At 36.6% G+C, this 24,141-nt stretch overlaps 1 protein-coding gene across 2 annotated transcripts in view; it reads right to left on the bottom strand.

Moving 5' to 3' along the window:
- Window positions 1–24,141, bottom strand: part of LOC110049637 (ubiquitin carboxyl-terminal hydrolase 9X-like) — a 195,556-nt gene that overhangs the window by 134,751 nt on the left and 36,664 nt on the right. For both annotated transcript variants that reach the window (XM_089293533.1, XM_089293532.1), the window contains exons 13-16: window positions 21,678–21,740; window positions 15,753–15,842; window positions 9,054–9,158; window positions 6,430–6,528 (exon numbers count right to left, since the gene is read on the bottom strand). In XM_089293533.1, the coding sequence (XP_089149659.1) occupies window positions 6,430–6,528; window positions 9,054–9,158; window positions 15,753–15,842; window positions 21,678–21,740 (357 nt within the window). The remainder of the gene's footprint in view (window positions 1–6,429; window positions 6,529–9,053; window positions 9,159–15,752; window positions 15,843–21,677; window positions 21,741–24,141) is intronic.

Raw genomic sequence — 24,141 nt, forward strand, 5'->3', positions numbered from 1 at the left:
TCTGGCCTGTTTATTGCCAATACCATGGCTTCAACTAGCATGATAGAGCACAAACCGAATTAATTCGCTTACACTGCAGTACTGAGACAATTGTCAGACTGTGTTATCGTTGTAATTCTGTCTAAATTCATTTTACAAGTACGTAAAATTTGGACATGACATTTGTCAGGCCTTGCTACTTGCCATAATCTTGCTGATGGGCATGACACCTCACACCATAAAAGTTTCAACAAAACAGAACACAGATACTCTTTAAACTATGTGCTTCCAATTGCGCAATTTTCTATACACTGCAGCTGCCTACACGACGAAAAGCTCTCTTTTGACAGTTTCCTCATACTTCTAAAAGAAAAATTAAATATACAAAAAGAAACAGCATTTAAAAACAACTCTTTTATTGCTTTCCAAAAATCCTTTCAACATCTTATTTAATATGCATTGGTGACGTGTTTTCCATGTTTTGTTAACTACGTAAACAGTGTGCATGTTTTTTTGCTTTTTTGTTCGTAATATAAGCTTACGGTACTGTACACATGTAGAAAGTGCAGTGCTAGTAGAGCTGCCTTTTGTATGAAACTTAAAAGGAAAAAAACTGGACATTAACAAACTGTATTGTTTTAGCTACCTAAACTAAACAATGCAAGTAGTCGTAATTATGATATTGTACTGTAAGTTAGTATTGTGCTGTAATATTACTATTTTCCTCTTCTGATTTTGTTTACTTTCCTATTTATAACGCGTTTGAAAATTAATAAAATACATTAAAATAAAATAAAAAATAAAAGTATGCTAAATGTAAGAACTAAAACATAACAGAATCGTCCTTTTGGATCAAAATATTAATTTCAACAAGCATATTCTCTCACGGGTTGCAATCTTTTTCAATTTCAGCTTACGCTAAAGGCCTTGTAGTGTTTACATTGCATGCGACAAAAAACTCCAAGATATGCCATGCCATGCCACAAAACTGTGGTGTCTGCTCCTATGTACTGTACAATATGCTTCAAATTTCCTGTAATGTGCCCCAAAGAACTCCTTGGCATTTTTGTCTAGGTAGTGTACACTCCAAAATTTACCCGTAAACTGTTTTGGGTGTTGAAACTAGTGAAGACCAGTAAGTGGGTAAAAACTGTTTCACCATTTCATGACAATGCAACTTGAAATCTGATCTTGAATCATTTGAGATAATTCGGGGAGTTCAATTTGATTGGTCCATGCTGAATAAACATATCAAGTTTTGCACCCATTCACATCAAAAATTAAGAACTCGACCGTTTCTTTGAGAGTGGGAAAATCTCATTGTGTCTTCATATGCCGTATTTGTGTAGGGAAAGATCAACTCCTTCAAATTTCTCCCGCTTTGCTGGAAACAATCTTCTTCAGTGTCTGTAAATAATGTTACTAGCAGCTTAACAGTCTTTGGAATGTGTAATGGCAGCATGTTTGTACAGAAAGGGTTGGGATGTTCTACAAGACAACACTCCTGTGAATATGCAGCTAGTGTAATTTTACTACCACAAGAAATCAAAGGAGCCAAGGATTGATTGAGGTGAGCCTGTAACTTAAGCTAGATCATAGTCAGAAGTATATCAGCACATGGAAAATTTTGATTAATACACAAATTGATGATGAGTAATTTCTTTGAGATCGATTTTGCAATAGAAACTAACAAAAACAAATCAGGACATTTCGACCTCTCTGAGGTCATTTTCAAGTACGAGTAAAAATATATAAAATTAGCATAAATATGTTTCCATCAGTAAAAATACTTAACTAGTGAGACAATCTCAGATAGTGCAGAGTGTAATGTACAGCTCTGACGCAGTACTCATGACACAGTTCCTATATAACCCCTGCTATTCACTCCTGGTTTGTAGTGACCTTGCTAGTCAGCTGGGCATTTTGATGAGACATAATCTTAGCAGTGTGTATGTTTGATGTGTGTAGTTTCATTCACAGTCCAAGAATAACTTACAATTGAAGGCTTTCGTGCGAAAAGGGCATATGTAGCATTTTGGGTCAATTTTTATTTTTTGCAGGATCAATCTAATTTTTGGCAGACTGACTTGTTTTGACATGAAAAGCATCGTTGCATAATTGTTTTTGTTGATTTGTGCTTCATTTTCGAGAAATAACTTATGCAAAAAACTCAGTTTTCCGAGGGTATCTTTTGGAGATCTTTTGTTGAGCAAAAAACAAAAGAAACCTTTGTTTTGCTAAATGATGAAGTCACCAAAGCATGGTATTTGCCGTTAGTTTTATTATTCATATAATAATATTATGCAATTCTCTTACTGTTGCTTCGTTAGCACAAGCAAATAAGGTGCTGAACGGGCCAGATTCGAGTTTGTTTTGTCATGACACTGGTTCGATATGAGGTTGGTTGATTTTTTTTTCAGTCTATTTCTCTAATTCTTTCAAAAATCAAAACATCTATTTTAAAAAAAATCGTGCTGTCGAAGCTGCTAAATGTAACCGTTTAAGTTTGCGCTGCGTCAAAATCCACCTTTGAAGGATGCCACTCAGTGAACTGAGTTTTTTTTGCATATGTTATTTCTCGAAAACGAAGCACAAATCAACAAAACAACTTATTAATTAATTGAACAAACAATAAAGTTTACACCTTATGGCCATAGTGCCATATTGCCAGTGCTTTAGCGACGTCAACCCCCAAACCATCCCAATAGTGCACTTTGCACTAAAAATGTATTCTTGCAGTATTTTAAAGTATTTTTACTGTTAGAAACATATTTATCCTAATTTTATACATTTTTACTCGCACTTGAAAATGACCTCGGAGAGGTCGAAACATCGTGATTTTCTATCACTAGTTTTTGTTGCAAAACAAAAAATAATTGTCGCATGTATAAATGGCTATAAATGGCTACCAAGTAAAACTCTACTTCGATCGGTTGAGACTTGTATTTTGTTTTTTGTTATTTCAGTTGATTATAGAACATGCCACCAAAGAGTACATGTAGCTATTCAAAGTTTCCATTTTGATTTAACCAAAACATTAAATTGTAAACATAAAAACTAAATAAACAAGTCCTACAGTACTGTGCAAAAAGAATGCAAACGAATTTCGTCGAAATTTGGCTATTGTTCCCACGAAATATCATAGAAATTTCAAGCAAAGAATTGTGATTTATCGAGCGATATTTCGAAGAAATTTCATTGAGCGATACGAAAATTCGCTAATCTAAGAACGATGTTGCGATGAGATTTCACCAGTAATTAAATGAAAAATCGCAATCCCAAAACGATATTTCGTTGAGTGTCTATAAGCATATGGTGTTTATGAATGAATGGAATTGACAACTGTACACACAGTACTTTGATTACCTTTAAAACAATTAAGCTGTGTCAACACAACCTGAACGAAACTATTCCAAAGAATTCATAATTATTTGATTGATAGTGTCTATGAAGAGATCAACAGTGTGATGTCCTTACCATTTCGATTGACAATAACATTCAATCTAAGCTTACATTTTTCTCTCTTGTCAAGTCCTTTGACTTTCCTTTGTCGCTTATCATTCACAAACAACTCAACATATCGAGTCTCCTGTCGAGGTGTGGTGTTAACCTCCGCTTCCGTAAAATGAATGCCTAGCATGCGCCAGTAACATCAAGAAGAGCCTTCGAATTCCCTCACGCATGAACTGACACCATTTTAGATTTCATTCCATTGTTTGCCATCCATATCAGGAAGGTAGGTCCCAGTCTTCAATGAGTTGAATGTGTTTGTAACAGGCAAACAAAACGTAATGAGGTGAAACAAAAACTTCTCTTGTCCAGTTTAGACATCTTTAACTGTACACTAGTTCATGTCTACAAGCTATTTAATTTAAAAGGGAGTTTTATATAGGCGATGAAAGGCAAGTGTAGTTTGATATGGAGGGCATGATTGCTCAGGAGTAACTGATGATCAATCTTCGAATGCATGGATATAAACAAGGGTTGCCATGTTTATGCGACCGTTTGCATCACACTGTGAGCATGGAGATGAAGTCTCGGGAGAGTCAATGAACTAGGTAAGTTTGGATTTTTTAATACAGAAGGATGTTTATATCTGTTTTCGGACATTGTTTATAGAGTGAATTTTCGTGTGGCTTTTCGTTATTTTGCGCACTCTTTCTCTCAAAAATTCGTTATTCGCAACAATACTTCACGTGAATATTCGCACGGTCTTGTGAAGAACAGCCCGAATAATTGTTTTGATTAAAACAATAGACCTTTCGAAAATTCATTGATCTTCGTACAAAAAGTTGTTTCACTCGAAATTTCTTTATATTTCATCGAAAAGCACTGAAAAGTCGTGAAAAGTACTAAATTTTGTTTGCATTCGTTTCGCACAGTACTGTATTTGCTGTAATTGCAATGTTAGGTAGTTGTTTGTAGTCATATGTAGAGGGTAATGATTGCTGTTGTATATAGCAGAACTATAAATAGCCATCCATTTCAATGCCAGGTATTGTATTATTTAACCGCTGTCACATCCTGTCTCACTCATTAGCGTGACTTTTTTATGGCCCAAATTTCACTGGTTTCTTGCTCAGATTTTTGTCCAAATCTCAGGGCAGTACAAATGTCTCACTCCTTTCTCATTCACTGATCGTTCAAGTTTTATCGCTCCTGTTAGGTTGATTATCGTCACGTTCTGTCTCGCTCATTAGCATGATATTTTATGGCCAGAATCATGCCTCTGTCTCCCTCATGACATTTTTCGAATGGAAAAATGCCATGAAAGTCAGTTTTTAAGTATTAAAGCTTCTGACCCCAACACTGAACTGAAGTCCACTGCTCTGTTTTGCCTATTAGTTTGTAACAGCTGTGTACATGTCATCAGTCATCTTAAATGTTATCACAAACTTGAACGAGGGAGTGTATTTGATCTTGGCAAACTTCATGCATATCACAGATATCCTTTCTTAGCTAGCAGAAGCAATATATTAAGATATCGCTTTGAAGTACAAACATTTATGATAGAACACTATGATTGTGATGATCATCAGTCCATGTGTAGGGTGGTCAGTAGGTTTAAGAATTCATTCATTCATCAACTGGTGGCATAGAATAAGTTTCTTGTCGGGACATATTTTCGTTATAAATCAGATTTATTGTTTGGAGAAGTAATTCATTAGCAATTAGGACACTGCACAAGACAAACACAAATTTAAGCGAGAGGGATTCCTTGAATTAGTTCACTTGTTTAAAACTGTAATGCATCATCTAATGGTGTAATCAGTACCAATCCCCTTTAGTCCTCAGATGTACTTTTCGGTGCTGTTGTTTCACAGCCATGATTTGCGCCCCTGCATTGCTTTTTGTTGATGAGTCAAATACAGGGGAATTGTCGTTCATAAACGCACTCAGTTCATAAAAGTTAAGCTCTACGAAAAGTTTGTCTCTGAAAAATTCAGCTGAATTACATTTATTTCAGAGCAAGCCCTGTGAGATGTAGCTCTTGAGTTTGAATTTTTTTTTTTCATAATAGTGGCCAGTTGAGTGAAATTTGGCTTGAATCATCCTTTCGAAAGAAGATCAGCATCCACAATTAATAAGTACATTTTATGTAAGATACAATTATTAATCTTGGATTTTAACAATTAGACCCGTCAATAGCCCACAAGGCGAAGCCAAATGGGCTATTGACCAGTGGCCCTTGAGGGTGAAGGGTCTAATTGTTTTAGTATCACCCAACTAGTCGGACAGAAAAGGCAATAACAAAGTTAGCAAATGCAAGTTGAAAAAACATTTATTTGGGAATAAAACAAAAGAAGGCATCACACTCGATTGCGCCAATTTCACTACTCGAGGACTATTACTAATAGTCCCCTAGTAGCGTAGCCAATTAAAATGCAGAATTTGCATTAGTCCACTAGTTGGGTGATACTAATTACAATTATTAATCGTAAGAGATGCATTCTATGATTAATAATAGCAAAGTATCACCCTAACTATTAATGTGTGCATCTTGCCATTAGTAAAAGTGAAAATTTCACTCCAGAAATAAATAAACACCTGTTGTTCATGATTTCAGACCAAACTGCACTCTACTCAGTTCAATTACCATTACTAAACAACCATAACCTATGAAGAAGCTGTGAGGCAACATGTGATGTGTTGTGGTGTCAAAAAAACAAATCTTGGAAACCACAGGGTGAGGAACGACAACACCGACACAATTTAAAAAGTGCAGAACTTCCAAAATACTGGCGAAAGAAAGAAAGTTGCTATTAAATATGTGGACTATCTGAACAACTTTTGTTCACCATTTGGCTTGTCTTACTAAAACATGTTTATATTCTCAATTATGAACTTCCCTCTGATTGGATAGTATCACCGCTTTGTAAGTGGTTCACCCTGAAACCACAACAATATCATTTCATTTCATTTCTGAGGAAATGAAAGAAAAATACTCACCTTGTGTGCCATGATACCTTCTTTATCATCTTCAGCCAGGCGTCTTATCAACTCCAGTAGTTTTTCTCTCTGCTTTTTACTAGCATTTGTCCAGCTCTCCTGTAAATTATAACCAACAGCATCCTGAGCCTGACCACTCTTGCATAAAATTAGATGCAAATAACAGTAGCAACATGTTGATTTGCTACACCCATTACTCAAACTGACTTTAAGCCACTGAACTTGGAAGATGTATCGCCTGTAAACAGTACCTATTTAAAGCAGCTGCTTTTTAATGCAATATAGGTCTTGTATCATGTTATATAATTATTTTTATTTTCCTGCAACAAAAACAAATTCCAAACTCAGCAGTGTTTTCATTCATACAGTATTGTGCAAAAGTAATGCAAATGTATTTTGCCGAAATTCACAGCTTTTCTGGGCTTTTTGACAAACAAATATTGAATTTTCTGTGGAAGCCAATTTTTGAAAAAAAAGTCACGATAATTCGTGACACCTAATGCTTCCAACTACACGAATTTTCGAATGATAGGTCACTCCGAACAAAAATTGATTTGAATATTAGCTCTGTTCAATAATTGATTTCAAAAATTTGAGCAAAATTTCACTTTTTATTTACTCTGCTCGAACAATCCCAAACATGGACAATAATTCGCCAAGTTCGAATTTGACACGATTCTTTTCTGCTGTCATTTCAATTGTTCACACAATGTGCAAGCTTTACGGCAAACTCTTGACCATTTACATAACAGTTCTATAAGACTCACTGGATATACTTCTAAGGTTCCTTTTACTGTTTAGTTCATGTTAAAAGCATCGCAGTTCTTACACAATCATTCTTATGCATTTCTTGACTCAAGTTTGTAGGACACATGCCAACACACGCCATGTTTTCGTAACCCAGACTCTGTGCAACTTCCTTTTTGTATCACCATAGCAACCGCCTGTGTTGTTAAATACTGGAGCACACAGGGTGTCCAGCAGCATGGTTGTTCAGACAAAATAAATAAGTAATGGTTTTTTCCCCTTCGATTTACAGCCCAAGCGCGAAGCGCACGGGTCAAAAATCGAAGAGAAAAAAAAACCAGGATCTGTAGCTTACAGTACAGATGGAGAAAACAAGGTTAGTAAGACATTTGTTATATCTCTACTGTGTGCCTGACGGGTTTGGAAACGATTTCTATTCACGCAGAACAGCTTAAAATTTCTGATGCACCTCGAAAGCAAAACAAGTCAGTTTGAAACTGTTTTTAAGTCATTAGCACGCTTTATTACATAATTTAGAGTATAAGAAAGTTTTCAACTTTCACTTGCTATAAAAGTTAAGAACACTTATCGATAAATCACGAAACAGTTTGGTAACAAAACCAACTTTAAATTTTAGCAAGCCGTACAGGAGAGTACCGCCCACTAAATTGACCAATCACAGCATGCGTACTAACTGAGAGATATAATAATAGGAAAATAGGAAACTCAAGATTGAAAAATAAAAAAATTGGAACCTTATTTCAAAAAATAGGGGGAAAATAGGAGAATCAATGCTACTTTAATTTTTTTGGATGGACTAAGATAGCCTCAAGTAAATACTCGAGAGGCATTTTGTTGGAAATGGCTGATTAAATTGTTGTATCATTGAATCTATTTGTGATATGAGTTTAGTTTATTTACGTATGCTTGTTCAACGATGTCATTCATGCCGGTTCATCTTATGAAAATTCGCTGCTTCAAATTTCGCTATCTCAAATTTTCATTTAGTTACCTCGAAAATTCACTACTTCAAATTTCACTATCTTGACTTTTCGAGAAAGATCATGAATTTTTTGTTTAGAACACCACGAAACAACTTTCAAAAATTTGACAACTTTTCATGGAAAATTCACAAGAACAAGAGCCAAATTTCAAAATATTTTGCTTGCATTTCTTTTGCACAATACCGCAACTGGCTGTCCATGATTTCTTTGGTTTTGACTAAAAAATCCACTTCAAATGAGTATCTCAGTATTGATTCCAAGAAACGTTTCAACAAGAAGACAGTATTACCCTGTGAACAGTGCTACTTAATTGAGACTTGCAGTCACAAACTGAAAAGTTTTGCGCAAACATTAATGGTTTGGACTTAAATTCTTTCTTTATGAACTGCACATAATGAAAATGATATCATTGGGAACCTGGTGAATACCATCAGGGACGAGAGCCCTTTTACCATATCAACAGTACATTTCACACTAAAAACAATTGTTCCTGTCCTAGAAATCACTAAGTTGTTGAGCGGCTAAGACTCTTTTCATTCAAAATTTCATGTAATGTAAAAAAAAAGCCTTGATGACATGTTACTGTGTGCCAAAGACTATGATTCCTCTGCTGATTGTCGAATTTGGAACTATTTTGAAACCCATCAACAAAGTCCTGGGCTTAACCATAGTAAACACAGCACTGAAAATTTCAGAATAAGGCCAATACAATACCCGTTTCTTTTTGTAGAAAAACAAAGATGACCATTCTACAATTGCGATAAAATCCTCACACATTAAGACATATTTGTTTTACAAAAAAAATGACTCCAAAGTAATTTCTGTCATCTTTCTTATAGAGAGTTACATGTACAACTAACTATGACAGTTTACCTGAAAGCAAGAGAAGAGATGGTCAAGTTGCTCAGCAGAAAAATCCCAGGCTAATTTGGCCAAAAGATCATGAATGTTCTTTACAATTGCATCATGTTTTCCAGCCTGTAAGGAAAAATAGGGAAAAGTTCAATCAAAGCCATCAAGTAAACCAGCCTGTTCAAGCTATCAAGAGGAAACTACAAGGTAAGGTAGAAATTAGCCATTTAAGCAAAAGAAGTTACAACTATCATTCCTGAGAAAGAAATTACTCAAAACAACTGTTATATCGCTTTTTTGCAAGTCAGTCTTTTGTTAAGGTTTCTGCCAGTCTTGCTGATGTAGGAAGCCTGGCAGTCAGAACAAGAACAGACTTGTAAACAGCTCTCTGTCCATCGTTTGGTTTGTCTCTGTCTTTAATGTTGGTCAGCAAGTGTTGTAGCCAGTTGAAAATTGAAATAACTGGGGCATATTAGGGCTGATCAAATAACCACTGACTAAGTAATAATAATAATATGACCCTATTCTCCCTGAAGAGAGCTGGGAACTAAGAGAAGTAAAAATAATTTGGATAATCACCACTTTAATTTATTATGGCATCATTGGAAAAAGGGTGTCCAGCAGCATGGTTGTTCACAAAAACAGGAATATAGGTAACTCACAATTTAAATAAACAGCATGCCATTCATGCAGAAGTGATGACGTTTAAAAATTGTTCCTAGAAGATTGGAACATGAGCAGACAAACTGATTCTTAAACTTTTGGGTTAGAAATTTTAGGGGTTTACATTTAGGGTAGTCCATTGGTGGTTCACTCAAGTAGTTCATGTACCAGGTCCATCTTGTCAGTCCATGTGCTAGGGGTCAGCGAAATGTACCAACCCAAATAAAAAGCACTCTGCTGAAAAGTTCCTCTCTCTGAAATCAACACCTTATTATCTTTAAAGATATTTGGCAAAGCTAATTACCTCACTGGAAATTAATTTGTTGTTTTAACCATATACTTGTCCGAGAGAAAATCATTTTCTCTTGACTTGTCATATCGCGTGTGCGACCCACTTGTCTATCTAAAATTGTATGTATCAAAGATATGTTATTACGAGTTTGCCCATGAGCGCAAATTTATCCAACACTGTATAAACCAAAATCCACCCCCAAAATCTTTGTTTAAAGTGTCACTGAAATGAAATTTTCGTACTCTCTTTTATTATCCCAATCTATAGTTTCAAACGTGCTTAAAGTAATGGTGAACTTTATTTCTGCCAAATCCTAACGGAAAGTGCTTTTTTTAGCCGTTGAAATCGACTTTTTAGAGCAAAACTGTGTCCGGGCTCTGGAACCGAGTTTAAGGACCTTGTGACGTCACTGGTTGTATTCACGCAAGAAGCGCTATAAATTCTCTCTTGTTTTCACTTGATTTATTCAAGTTTATTCTTCATATTGTCGATACCTACTAGTGTTCTACCTTGGAGGGCGCCAGAGAGTGTAGATTCACCAAAATAAATGCTACAGATTAGAACAGCTCAGTATACTTTTCGGACATCTTGAGTACTCGATTGGAGATTTCAAAGACGAGTGTGGCAACTTTTATATCACTTCCTGAAGCCTAAACACGATATTTCGTCGTCTTTTTTCAGCCTGGTTCTGAAATTTGGATTCTCACGTTTATCTAAGGTCTATTAACAAGGTTCGAATATATCCTCGGCAACTTTACTGCATTAAAAGCCGTAAGCGCATCAGCCATCCGCACAATCACGAAGTTATTAACGATCCACAAGCTTTGAGTCGAATACTTCTTTGCACACAGAGGGCATCTTTTTATGATACTAATAAGTGAGAGTTCTTGTGGTAGACAAAATGTATCTTTGAAAATTGTGATCCGCAGCAGAGTTTGCTTTATCGCCGCATACGTATCAGTGTAAACAAAGCGCGAATTTCGCTTCTCTTTTACACGTATCTCCCAACTGCAATATTTCACGGCCGATGGATTACTTTGAGTTCTTTAGCACATACTTATGTCTATGATCTTCCTTTAATAGTATCCAAGTTCAAAACAATTCGTTAAAACGTCACTAGTTTACACTCCTTTCGAAGGTTCATTAAACAGAATTTGAGCTAATTTGCATATATACTATATATGACCTTTTGCTGCCGACATTGTCACGCTTTCTCTCGTTTCCTGAAAACATACATGTAGGGTCATGGCAGCTTAGTTTACCGTTATAGTTTAAATTCACTCCCTCATATAAAAGAAGAGGGTTTCTTAAATTGTTGCTGTTGTGATAACTTGTAGGATGTAGCAGATAAAACTGGACTAAAGGTCACTGTGGCACAATCTCGTCCGCTGTGAAACTCACAAAGCGTCCGGTTTCCTCGAAGCGAAGCGACTCGAAAACTCGAAGCGTTGTTGCTGCGATTCGTGCAGTAGCAGTGCGGATAATATTTTCAAAAGCCGCTTTCTCTTGTTTTCATCTCTTTTTACTTTATGAGTGTAGATATTGTTTAATTGAGTGCTGGCCAAGAGTCCCGATCATTTTGTGATCTAAGAACTCCCACTCGTTTGCTTGCTTACATAAAATATCCTGCAAATATCCAATTAAATAGACTGGAAAGCCCCAGGATCGACTCTCAACCTCTTAATGTCTAAGGCTACTGTTATTATCTGCTTTACAGCTCTGAGATGTCCTTAAGATGTTTTTTGGGGGGCTTCGAACAGTAATCTCCTCTCCCATAATCACTCTAAATTTTCAGCGCGGCATGAGAGTAATACAACCAGTGACGTCACTAGGCTGTTTTGGCCGCGCCAAAATGGCCGCCAATTTTGGGCTTAACCAGCCAACTTCGAACAGCTGAAAAAGCAGTTTTCGCTTACCGTACGCGAAAAAAAAGTTTGCAGTGTTTCCAAGTAAGGTTGAAACTTTATTACTAAGCAAACATCTCACATACAAAAATTTCGTTTCAGTGGCACTTTAAAAGCTGAAATTAAAAGCACTCCACTGATCCTACAAGCAAAGGAAAGCGGCATAGGGTAAAATAAGGACTGGACCAGTGGACCCTTGGACCTTTGGACTAATTTTTTGGACTATTTTTTGGACAATTTCTTGGACTATTTCTTGGACAAAATTTTAGACTAAGAGGTGGGTAGGTAGTTTTGTCAGGGGGGTGGTTTATCATATGTTCTTCCTCAGGGAGGGGTAGGTAGGGGTAGGTATTTTTTTTTCTCTTTGGGAGGGGTGGGTAGGTGAATTTTGTCAAAATATATGATTCTTACTTATCAAAAATTAATACTTAGGAAGGGGTGGGTAGGTAGGTAGTTTTGTGAGGGGAAATGTTTAATCATATGTTCCTCCTTCGGGAGGGGAGTGTAGGTAGTTTTCGTTAGGGGGAGAAGTGCTAATTACAGCACTTGTATCATTACACATGATAAACCATCTGAAAGCAATGGTCACACAACACGTGTACGTATGCCCATGACCTATTAACACGGGAGGAGAATGTAAGTAAAAGTTGTCATCTATGAGGGAAGGGGGTCGTAATTATTACATAAAAGTTACCACCATGAGGGAAACTTTTTTTGATTCTTGTCCGCTAAGTTGCTTATTGACTTGTGCCAATGCAACTTGCTGCTCATAACTTGCTAAAATAATGGATCGTTTGCACTAGTCGGCTTCCACTATATTTCTGTCCCGGACAAGAACCGTCACAAGAGCTATTTCCATTCCCTTTAATCTACCTACCCCCTACCTACCTACCCCTCCCTGAGAAAGAACGTATGATAAACCACCCCCCTGACAAAACTACCTACCCACCCCTTAAAAAAATAGTCCAAACTTTAATCCAAGAAATAGTCAAAAAGTAGTCAAAAAAATAGTCCAAAGGTCCAAGGGTCCAATGATCCAGTCCATATTTTACCCTATATCAAGGAAAGCCGCAAAGTACAAGTTTCTCTCTCTGAAATCGACACCTTATTATCTTTAAAGATATTTGCCGATGCTAATTACCTCACAGAAAATTAATTTGCTGTTAACCGTATACTTGTCATCAATGAACATTCGTATTGTCTTTACCCTGACAAAACGATTAGCGATTGTTTAATCACAACCAGTCTTTCGTTCACAGAAAATATAAAACAGCACATTTTCAAAACTTCATAAAAAACTGAAAACTGCAAATGAATTGTACCCTGACTTCATTATCACTACTGTAAACTGTATATTTCAGTGCTCATACAATGCTCATTCAATTCACTTCAAGACTGGCAAAAGTACAACTGCACTACCAATCCATAAATTTTATGTAGACCCTTCAGCTATCATGTGTGCAACTTGCTAGTCTATCAAAATTTGTATGTATGGACGATATGCTCTTATTACGAGTTTGCCAGTGAGCGCAAATTTATCCAACACTGTATAAAAGCTGAAATTAAAAGCACTCCGCTGATCCTACAAACAGCAAAGGAAAGCCGCAAAGGAAACCCACAAAGGAATGTTACTCTCTCTGAAATTGACACCTTATTATCTTTTAAGATATTATTTTGGCAACAATAATTACCTCACCGTAAATTAATTTGTTGTTTTAACTTTATACTTGTCATATCGATTAAAAGCAGTCTGCTGATCCTACAAACAGCAGAGGAAAGCCGCAAAGCCTTCACCTATCGCCTGTGTGACTTACTTGACTATCTAAACTTGTATGTATGGGGGATATGTTCTTATTATGAGTTTGCCCGTGAACACAAATTTATTCGACACTGTTTAAAGTAAAATCCACCCCTAAATCTTCTTTTAAAAGCTACAATTAAAAGCACTCCGCTGAATCTACAAACAGCAAAGGAAAGCAGCAAAGGAACTCCCAGAGTGCATTTCGCTTCCACAGGGGGATAAATCGTGCATGACACAAGCGCGACAAACTATGAAAAATCACTATCCAAAGAAATGCATGCATGCCAGCATAAAGTGATGACATCACACAATACGTCGTCGCTTAAAAATAGGAAAAAAAGGAACTTTCTTTCCAAAAAATTGGAAAAAATAGGAGAATCAATGCTACTTTGATGGAGAAAGATAGCCTCTCTACAACCCATCAGGTATCACAATCCACCACTTTAGTCCATCGACAGTGATACAAATGTACATATGACAATGCAAGCACTTTGATTTTAAAAGTTCTTCTCTTTCTTTGACAAGCTCTCATTGTGATAACAACATCAGTTTGTTTAATATTAGATAATTATAAATTTAAAAAATAATTGCAGAAGAGCAATCAGCGATCAATATTGTCAAATTTACATTTGAATCTTTTTTAGAAACAGGACTAGTGATCCTACAATGAATTAATCAATTCAAATACACTGGTTTTAACATCAAACCACCAGGCGATAGCAAACACAACAAATCCTTGGTGAAATTTTAAAATGACAGTTGGTAGTGCTTTTTCCAATAGATGACCATATAAACGAGCAACAGTTCAGCATTAAGGACATGTATAGATACTTGATGTACCTTCAATTAGTTTATGCAAAACATTATCTATTGACTTCAGCATAGTCACATGAACTACAATATTTTATGTCACTAGATACAACAGTTGCAGGGAAAGTCATTGAAAAATATGGAAACAGTATATCTAGGCTATGAACAGAAATCCAATAAGTAACAGACAACAATGAAATAATTAATGTCTCTAACATTTTTGTTGATTTAGAACATCAAAGTCATGACACCAATTACTCTGTGATAGATCTACATCTGAAACACCCGAGGCAACAGGCAATAGTTTCTGAAACATAAAGCAATGTAAGTGATGTTCCTAATGTAGTGTTCATGTATATAGAAAGTAGGTATTGTAATGTAACACACTGTCAATGTTTTGTAATGTTATGTATTGTATTGTAATGCAATAAAAAAAGAGCAAAGAGAATATTGTATGGCTTATGTTTGTTTAGTAACTAATTGAAGGCTTTCATGCAAAAAGGGCATGTATAGCATTTTGGGCCGATTTTAATTTTTTGCAGGATCGAGCTAATTTTTGGCACACTGACTTGTTTTGACATGAAAAGCATCATTGGGTAATTGTTTTTGTTGATTTGCGCTTCGTTTTCAAGAACTAACAAATGCAAAAAAACTCAGTTTTCCCAGCAGCATCTTTTTTAAATCCTTCCCAGGTGGATTTTGACGCAGCGCAAACTTAAACGGTTACTTTTAGCAGCTTCGACAGCACAGTTTTTTTAAATAGATGTTTTGATTTTTGAAAGAAGTAGAGAAAAAGACCGGAAAAAAAATCGCCCGACCTCGTATCGAACTGGTGTCAAGACAAAACAAACTCAAATCCGACCCATTCAGCACCTTATTTGCTTGCGCTAACAAAGCAACAGTAAGAGAATTGCGTAAGTATACAAATAATAAAACTAGTGGCAAATAACACGCTTCGGTGACTCCGTCGTTTAGCAAAACAAAGGTTTCTTTTGTTTTTTGCTCAACAAAAAATCTCCAAAAGATACCCTTGGAAAACTGAGTTTTTTTTTGCATATGTTAGTTCTTGAAAACAAAGCGCAAATCAACAAAAACAATTATGCAACGATGCTTTTCATGTCAAAACAAGTCAGTCCACCAAAAATTAGCTTGATCCTGCAAAAAATAAAAATCAGCCCAAAATGCTATATATGCCCTTTTTGCACGAAAGCCTTCAATTACCTCCTGATCATTTTACTATTTGTACAAACCTGAGCAGCCCAAATGTTGTCCAAATCTTCTAAGGACAAAGCTTTCTCCTTTATAACAAACCGCAAAATTTTTTCCAATTTTTCGACATACTGTAAAGCAGGAAAAACTCACAATTAACAATCTGTACTTCAAACAATGGCTTACTTTGTTAAGTTAGCAAGGAGGTGAAAAAAGTAGCTGGGGATAAGGTTGGAGCAATTCTTTCTCTCTCAATGCATTCTTTCGCAATAAAAGTTCCTGTTTTACCAAATTTTCAATTTTTTGTTTATCGTTTCCATGGAAATATTGATTGCCATGAGAAACACATAATACCAAACTTCAATCCATCTGAAATGGTTGGTTTAATTTTCATATCAATCCAATAAAAGGAAGACTATTATCCTTACTGCACATAATTTATGGCGTCATTAGCGTGCACTCGTGCATGCGCATATTGAAAACATGACAGATTTGCCTTGATATTGAGCTCTGTCAGTTGAAAAATGGCTCTTGCTCACCAACGAGCACAGGCACCTAATTTCTTAACTCTTGAATTGCGCACGCGCAACACGAGTTATCATGAGTTGAGGGATAATGTGTCGCTCACTTGATGGGCTATAAACATTATGCAAAGAGGTACGCTTGTGGCTTACTTTTAAATTGCTGTTCATCTTTAATTAAAATAAGCTGTTTTAAAGGCCGAAATTAAAAGATACAAGTTAAAGAAGACTCAGCCACCAAAAATGAGAACATCGAGGATCGTAAAATTGATGAGCAGCACAAGTTCTCACGGACTTCGTATGGATTTTACAGAAACGGAAGTCGTTGAAGTGCAGTTACGGTATGGTAAATGCACATAGAGCGAGCGAAACAACGAAATAATTAGTTAAACCGCTGATACCTCTGCGGGCTTGAGTCTGTACTAGGATTGTCTGGAGGTCAATTTGTCCTTCACCAAGCAACTGTCAGTGAGTATATTTGGCATTCGTGGATTTTTCTGACGTTCGATTGTGCCTTTTTTAAAACTTAGAGGTCACGTGTTCATTCGTCGGCAAATAGAGTCGCAATGTGTGTTTTGAGGGAAGGTCTTCCTGACATGTTTTGCACCAGGGCTTTTCGCAAGCTACACACAACACAGGTAAGCTGAAACAAGATGTTTAGTTTGAGAAGCTTGGTTTCGAAGAAATCGGAGTGAATCAACATAGTAGTTGAAGGATACATTAGTCGTCGCGATCACCGACTGGATCTGAAGAGAGTTTAACATTCCACATTAGGCCGTTTGCGTTGGACTTTTTGAACATGGTGAAAGAGAAGTTGTTCAGACAGTTTGTCTTGTTATTTTTCCTTTGAATTCCTTGATGGAAGACCAGGTGTCCAGCCGGAACGAGAAAGGAGTCAAAGCTATAGTTTTGAGGCCAGAAAGTTCTGACACGGAAATTAAGGATGCCTTTGAAGGTAAATACAACCTTGTGTTTATAAAGTCGTTGCGCTTTCAAGTGGGTTTTGAATACAGATCGCCGATTTAAAGCAGCTTCCTGGACTTTAGAGAACAAAAGTGGTAATGCACAGTACTACTTCGAAGTTTAATTCTAATTCTTGAACGACTACTAAAGCCATGGCCGATAAAAATTCAACCTTTTGCTTTAGCGTAAAGAATTAATTTTAACATGCTGTCATGCAGCGAAGCACATCTGCGAAATTTTGAACATTTTTTTGCTTTCAGATAGTTTCTTTTTTTGCCTCATCTTGAATGAAACTTTATTGTTATTGAACTTCCTGTCATGTTTCTTTCATTTGGTTACCTTTCTTTGGGAATTTTAGGTTTTTTGCACCGTGGATTTCTGCATATTTTCATGACGGCGACCTCCACCGCCGTGTTTGTTTAGTTTATTCCTTTCGTTCAAATACATTTTTTTTTTGTTTTATTCAGCTACTATAAAACTCCTGAGAAAAGAACTAAGTGGCACTAATTTAACACAGCTGAAATACGATTTGTCTCAAAATAATTGGCTTGTTTTTGTCGTCTTTTTTATTTACAACTTTCATCTTTCTTTCACTGCACTGCATTATTTGTCGCACACGAAGATATTATCTGATTTCTTTTTTTTAAATTGTACTTTAGATATGTCTTTTCGCTGTTATTTTCCAGTGTTTTCTCAGATGTTATCCACTATAGTAAAAGAATCAAAATTTTGTTGTTTTCGGTTTCGTTTTGTCCTTCAAAGTCAATAATTAACTTGTTTTTGCCTGTTCAATTTTCTCGGCTTTTGTCGCGCGGCAAAGAAAAAATATAATTTCTTGTCTTCTCATCAATTATAATACACCTCAAGTTGAGTTCTTTTTGTTGATATTTTTTAAAATTTTGGCCTGTCATTTGTTCAACTTTAAATAAACGATGTCTTAAAATCTGATCTTATACATAAAAAAAATTTTAAAAAAATAATAAAAAGACTTTATTTAACGAGGGTAACATAATTTACTGGTTGCCCAGTAGTTTACATGGCTGTGGTTACTGGGCATATGGTTTATTTTTCTGCTTATGCTCGCTCTGAAATATTTCAAAAAAACTCCAGGGAATTAGGGGTAGGCTGTCAATCATTACGTCACACCCATGTTTCATGCCAAAATTATACAAATTTTAAATTTGAATCCGAGCAAGCAGAACAAGTCAACTTCATTTTATAGAAGTAGAAGTCTACTTGTGGCAAGTCTATCTGGAGGCGTTCATGCGGGATGTTTTGGTCTATGTAATGCACCTATCAATCTTAAGCCGCTGGGGGGGGGGGGGGGGAGGGGAGGCATGTACGACTAAACAAGACAGAAAACATGGAAATTCTTATCATGACTAATGTCCTACACCATTGTGACTTTTCAATTTCCTACATTTTAAACATAAACGATGGAAATAAAATGTTGACCTCTATCTGTAGTAGAGAAATATGAAAAAAGCCCCATAAGAGGACTCAAGATCTTAGATGTATTCACTAATAAACAATTATTGGATGAGGTTTTTGTGATATCCAGAATAATCAAGGTCGAGGTAGGGGTTATCAGCCAAAGCCAAAGGTTGAGGCTGATAACTCTTACCGAGAAAAAGGGAAGTCATGTTTTTGCTTCTTCACTGACGGCAGGCAACACAAAGTGCGCAAACTTGACATGATTACCCTTAGAAATCATGCACCGCGGTCATACATGACATGATTATCCGTGACCTTGAGTGTCCTTGACATGATTATTGTATAATCTGCAGTTATGACGTCACAGGCGCTGATTTCGAAAATTCACAGTACGCTTTCGGCCAATCAGAAAAGAGATAGTGAGTTCAATGTATAATAACTCATATTGATACACTGCACATGGTAGGCTCATAAAGATGAAGTTCAATAATTCAATTTCGTTTAGCACTAAAATTATAACCATGCTTAGAAACAACATGCATTGCAAATTGAATGTATGAAGGTGAATACAGAACATTATCCTGTACAATAATTCATAATTTCAATTCATTTGAGCTTAAATTAAAAACAGTCTTACGTTATGTAGGATTCGGAAATTTGTTTCCATACACAACTTTCAAAATACAAATCAATGATGTTTAGCAATGGAGTTAAGGAAAAACTAAGATCTGTAGCAAAGGCCTTGTTTACAGAATATCTGCAACAATGTTAAGTTCAACACCAATCTTCTGAGCATCTTATGCACAGCCAGTGATCTGGAACATTGTTTTCTTCCAATTCTGTTCAGTTTGTTTCCAGTCATTCTCGGTCATCCAAGATGGCGTCGGCAGGGCCCAGTCTACTAACGGTTGAAGTCAAAAGTTCCGATCCCCGGCACTCGGCGAATGATCGAAAGTCCCAAGCCTATGCCTGGCCTCCCCCCCATCCCGTCCCCCCGCAGTGGCTTAACATTGATAGGTAAATAAGCATTAACTTTGAATGGCTACCCTGGAACTGCAAACACTCATGCCCCGTCCACACTACGCAGGAGAAATTTGAAAAGGGTGTTAATCACTCTGAAAACACAACAAATGTTTTCCGCCCACACCTCGTTGGAGAAATTTGAAAACACAACAATCACTGGTCATTTTGCATTTGTGTTTGAGGAAATCGTGACGTCATCGTTTTGGGAAAGCTCCATTTTGAAAATGTTTTCCGTCCACATTAAAACACAAAGCCGGCAGTGTTTTTGTTTGAAGAGCGCCCGTTTTTGTGGCGAATTAGTGTGGATGGAAGACCTAACCGTAGAAATAAAGCTGCGTTTTCAAATTTCTCTGGGGTAGTGTGGACAAGGCCTCAGCGTAATTGTTAATCAAGTATTACAAATCAAACCTGAAGGTCAAAATTGCTAAAATTACACACTGGTCGGTAAACACGCACTGAGTATCAGATAAGATCGCAATCTCCCGTGATATCACAAATTGTTCTTGCGGACACTCTGGTTGGTGGTTTCCACTGGAATGCTAGCAGGCTTGTACCAAGAGTCTTCGTTCCCCTTGACCAGCAGTCGGGAAACAAGCGATCCTGGAGGGATCCGATTTGAAGTCCGAAAATATCGGACTTCCAGTTGAATTGCGCCTAGCTCATAAACATGTGGCTCAATCGAGTCGCTTGTGTTTCTCTTTAGCGTGCAAGGGCACGTTTTTTTCTGCTTCTTGTTTCATGCAAAAAACAACAACAACAACAAGAGCCAAAAAAACCGGGTGCTCTCGCAGGCTAGTTTTTCTTCCAATCATTTTCATTGTTTTTAAAGCCAGTGGAACTTAGGCTGCAATGGAACTAGATATTCTTCGCTGTGGATACTTCACCATCGGCATACCTACAATGGTTACAATTTTTGCTTAATTTTCTCTAATGTCTCTCGACAAAGGAAAATAACCCATGTTTCCTCGTTGCCTTGTTGCAACTTGAAATGAAAATATCGCCTAGACTTTGCATTTCATGGAATTTTTACAACGGAAACTTCCATCGAAAATGTCATGAACATGTCCTTGTACATATACGTCCTTATAAGCAGAACCTGAAAATGCCATTTTGCAATAAAACTCAAAACTCATTTCTGTTTATCTCATTTGATAAAGGAAGAATGATTAATGTTTACATTAAGACAGTATTGCCTTGATTTTTCAATATTTCCAATGTTAACTTTTCAACCACATTTACTGCCAACTATTTCTTGGTGAACCAGAAACAAAAATGATAAATGTCTAAAACACATGACCTCGTCCACCCTTGTCAAATGTAATAGCATGATCGTTTCAGTTGTAATGCCTTCTTATCCAAATGCTACTTTGTTTCCTTGGTACCTTATTAGCGAACACTGAACTACTGCTCGCACTCTAAATATGAAAATCAACCACAATATTCCCTAAACCAGATAATACTAAACATAATCCAAAAAATATTTTAATTCTTTTGTTCAATTCACGAGTTTGCTCACAGAGCACTTTGATTTTCCAGTGATTGTAATCAACTAATCATAAGCTTTGCGTGAGAAAAGACTGATCTCATTTCTATTGCTGAAAATTGAATAAATAAGAAAAATACCAGATACACCGTGGTCTTTTCTATTTTGCAGTTTGGTAACCATGTCAAGAAATTTGGTTCCAATTTTTAATCAAGGATTTTGCTTTCCGTCTAAATCAAACTTAAAATGTTTATTTGTGTCCGACACAATGTATTGACTGTAGTGTAATGCGTGCTCTTATGAGTCTGGGCTCACAAAGATTTTACAATTATTGGGAATGCGTTCTTATAATAAGCATTAAATAATGCCAAAATGGGGCATTTTCAATGCCTCACTGCTCCTTAATGAGCATGGGCACCCTCCTTTATTATTCCAAAATTGAAGTTATCATATGACAAATATTCAGTGGACAAAGTTTGAACAAAAATCCATTGTCACTTTTATTTCAGAGGAATTACCTTAAGTGTAAAACATGATCATACCTGCGGTTGATGAAGATTATCTCTTAACACAATAGAAAGCACTCCATTTTTCTGGATCCATTCCTGCAACACAAAAAAATGCTTGCCAATAAGACACCTAGCCACCAACATTTGAAACTAGTTACATGCACCACAGCAGCCAAGTGAGTTCACATGGGCAATGGATTGTAAAAAGAAAGCATATTTTTATACCCTTTTAAATGAGATTTTGCATTCTTCACTGCTATAAATACTTATGGAGATATTAAATAAAGCATGTGATACTGTAAATTTTGTGGGGGTTTTTGACCTTGAAAAGGAGTTTTAACCCATTGACGCCTGTGCCGCCCGTAACCGCCCGTGCGAAAAACTCCTCCATTTCCCTGTGCCGCCCATAACCGCCCGAAAAAAAGCACGTGGGGACAATTGCCTTTCCTACCCTCCCTGAAGACTTTTTGGTTCTCCTATTGTTCTATTGTTCTTAAGGACAAATAAACCAATCAGAATGGGCTTTCTGAGCATATTTTTAGAGGACTTTAGGGGTCGTAGAAAGACGGTTTTTCTTCTTAAAATCGCGCGCTCGAAAAGTGCAGGTAATCATGGCGCGTTGCGGGCCAAATCTAAAAACTTCCAAGGTCTTGTTTTCATTCCTGACACGGATAAATTACTGATTTGGGCTTTAAAATAGAAAGGAAAAATACAAATCAATGTTTAGGTGGCCTCAGAATGGAGGATCAAGGAGTACAGAGTCCTCAAAACTTTCTGGTGAAGAAGTTTTTCTTCCTACAACCGCTGCGAAAACATGAAGATCGGAGCGCTTTCAAGTAAGTTTTGACGACAGATCGCAGATTGAAAGCAGCTTTTCGGACTTAAGAAACAAAAATGGTAATGTACATTATTACTTTAAAGTTGAATTCAACTTTCGAAACGATTTGTAAAGCCACGGGCGTTAAAATGACTGCAAAAGCGGTCGGCCAAAACTCAACCTTTCGCGTTAGCGTGAAGAATAATTTGCACATGCGGTTCATGCAGCGAAGCACGCCTGCGAAATTTTGAACAATTTTTTGCTTTTAAATAGGTTTCCTCGCCTCAGCTTGAATGAAAATTTATTGTTATTGAACCTCCTTTCGTATTTCTTTCATTTAGTTCCTTGTATTTGGGAACTTTAGGTTTTAAAAGTGAACAGTAATTTGCATGCTTGATTTCCGCATATTTAACTTACGGCGACCTCCAGGCACTTTGTTTATTTAGTTTATTCGCTTCGTTGAAATATTTTTTGGAGTCTTATTCAGCTGTTACAGAACCGCTGAGAAAAGAACTAAATGGCCACTGATTAACACAGTTGAAATTCGACTGATCTCAAGATAATTCGCTTGTTTTTGTCGTCTTTTTGATTTACGACTTTCATCTTTCTTTCGCAGTGTCAGAATATTTTCGTCGCACGGCGAAAAAATTACTCGATTTCTTGTTTTCAGATTGAGTTTTAAATGAGTTCTTTGCTTTTATTTTTCGTTGTTTTCTCAAATGTTAGCCGTTATAGTACAAGAATGAAATTCTGTTGAATTTGGTTTCGTTTTTTGTCCTCCAAAGTCAATAATTACTCATTTTCGCAAAGTCAATTTTCTCAGCGTCTGTGGGACATTTTGTCGCGCGGAAAAAGAAATAATGTAATTTCTTGTTCACTTATCAGTTTTACACATCAGGTTGAGTTCTTTTTGTTAATATTTTTTAATATTTTGACCCTTCAATTATTCAACTTTAAATAAACGATGTCTTGAAACCTGATCTTGTGTCTGTGGTTACTGCGCATATGGTTTATTTCTGTGCTTTCGCTCGCTCTGAAATATTCCAAAAAACCGCCAGGGAATTAGGGGTGGGTCGCGGGCAATTTCGTTCAGGCGTCAATGGGTTAAACAAACTGTTAACCTCAAAAATTATTTTCCGCAAAATAAAATTTAAAGCTTAATTTTTGGAGTATTTCTGTGCAGAAAATTTTTGAGTTGGTTAAATCCTCGATTTTTCTGTGCCCCTTAGAAGTCTAACTTGGAGTGGCTCACAACCACGTATAGGAGATCTGGGGAGAGTGAGGTTGTCACATTGAATAATGAATGACGCCAAGTTGCTTTCGGTCATTTCTCTGTTTGCCAGCATCTTTAGAAGGCTTTCTACAGTGAAATTGGACTTCATAGATGACAGAATTCAAAAAAAATTTACAATGTCCTCCACTTCATCTCACTTCATTCAAGAGATATTCAAGTTATTAAAATATGCGAATTAGCCAACTGAAGTCATAAACTCAACCAAATTTTGATCAAATATGATGAAAAAAGATATTGCAGCCAATCTGTAGCAGAAATGCATGACTTTTGGCAGTAAGATTCTACATGTAGTTGTGCTCCACAGTATGAGCTTAACAGTTTTGTTACCATGGCAACATACTGGGTTCCAGACCTTCCCAATTTTAAAGGCTTTCCTTGCCACCTTT

The sequence above is a fragment of the Orbicella faveolata genome, unplaced genomic scaffold, assembly GCF_042242905.1.
Source record: "Orbicella faveolata isolate gen_17 unplaced genomic scaffold, um_ofav_v1 contig_25, whole genome shotgun sequence".
In the NCBI taxonomy this organism is placed as follows: domain Eukaryota; kingdom Metazoa; phylum Cnidaria; class Anthozoa; order Scleractinia; family Merulinidae; genus Orbicella; species Orbicella faveolata.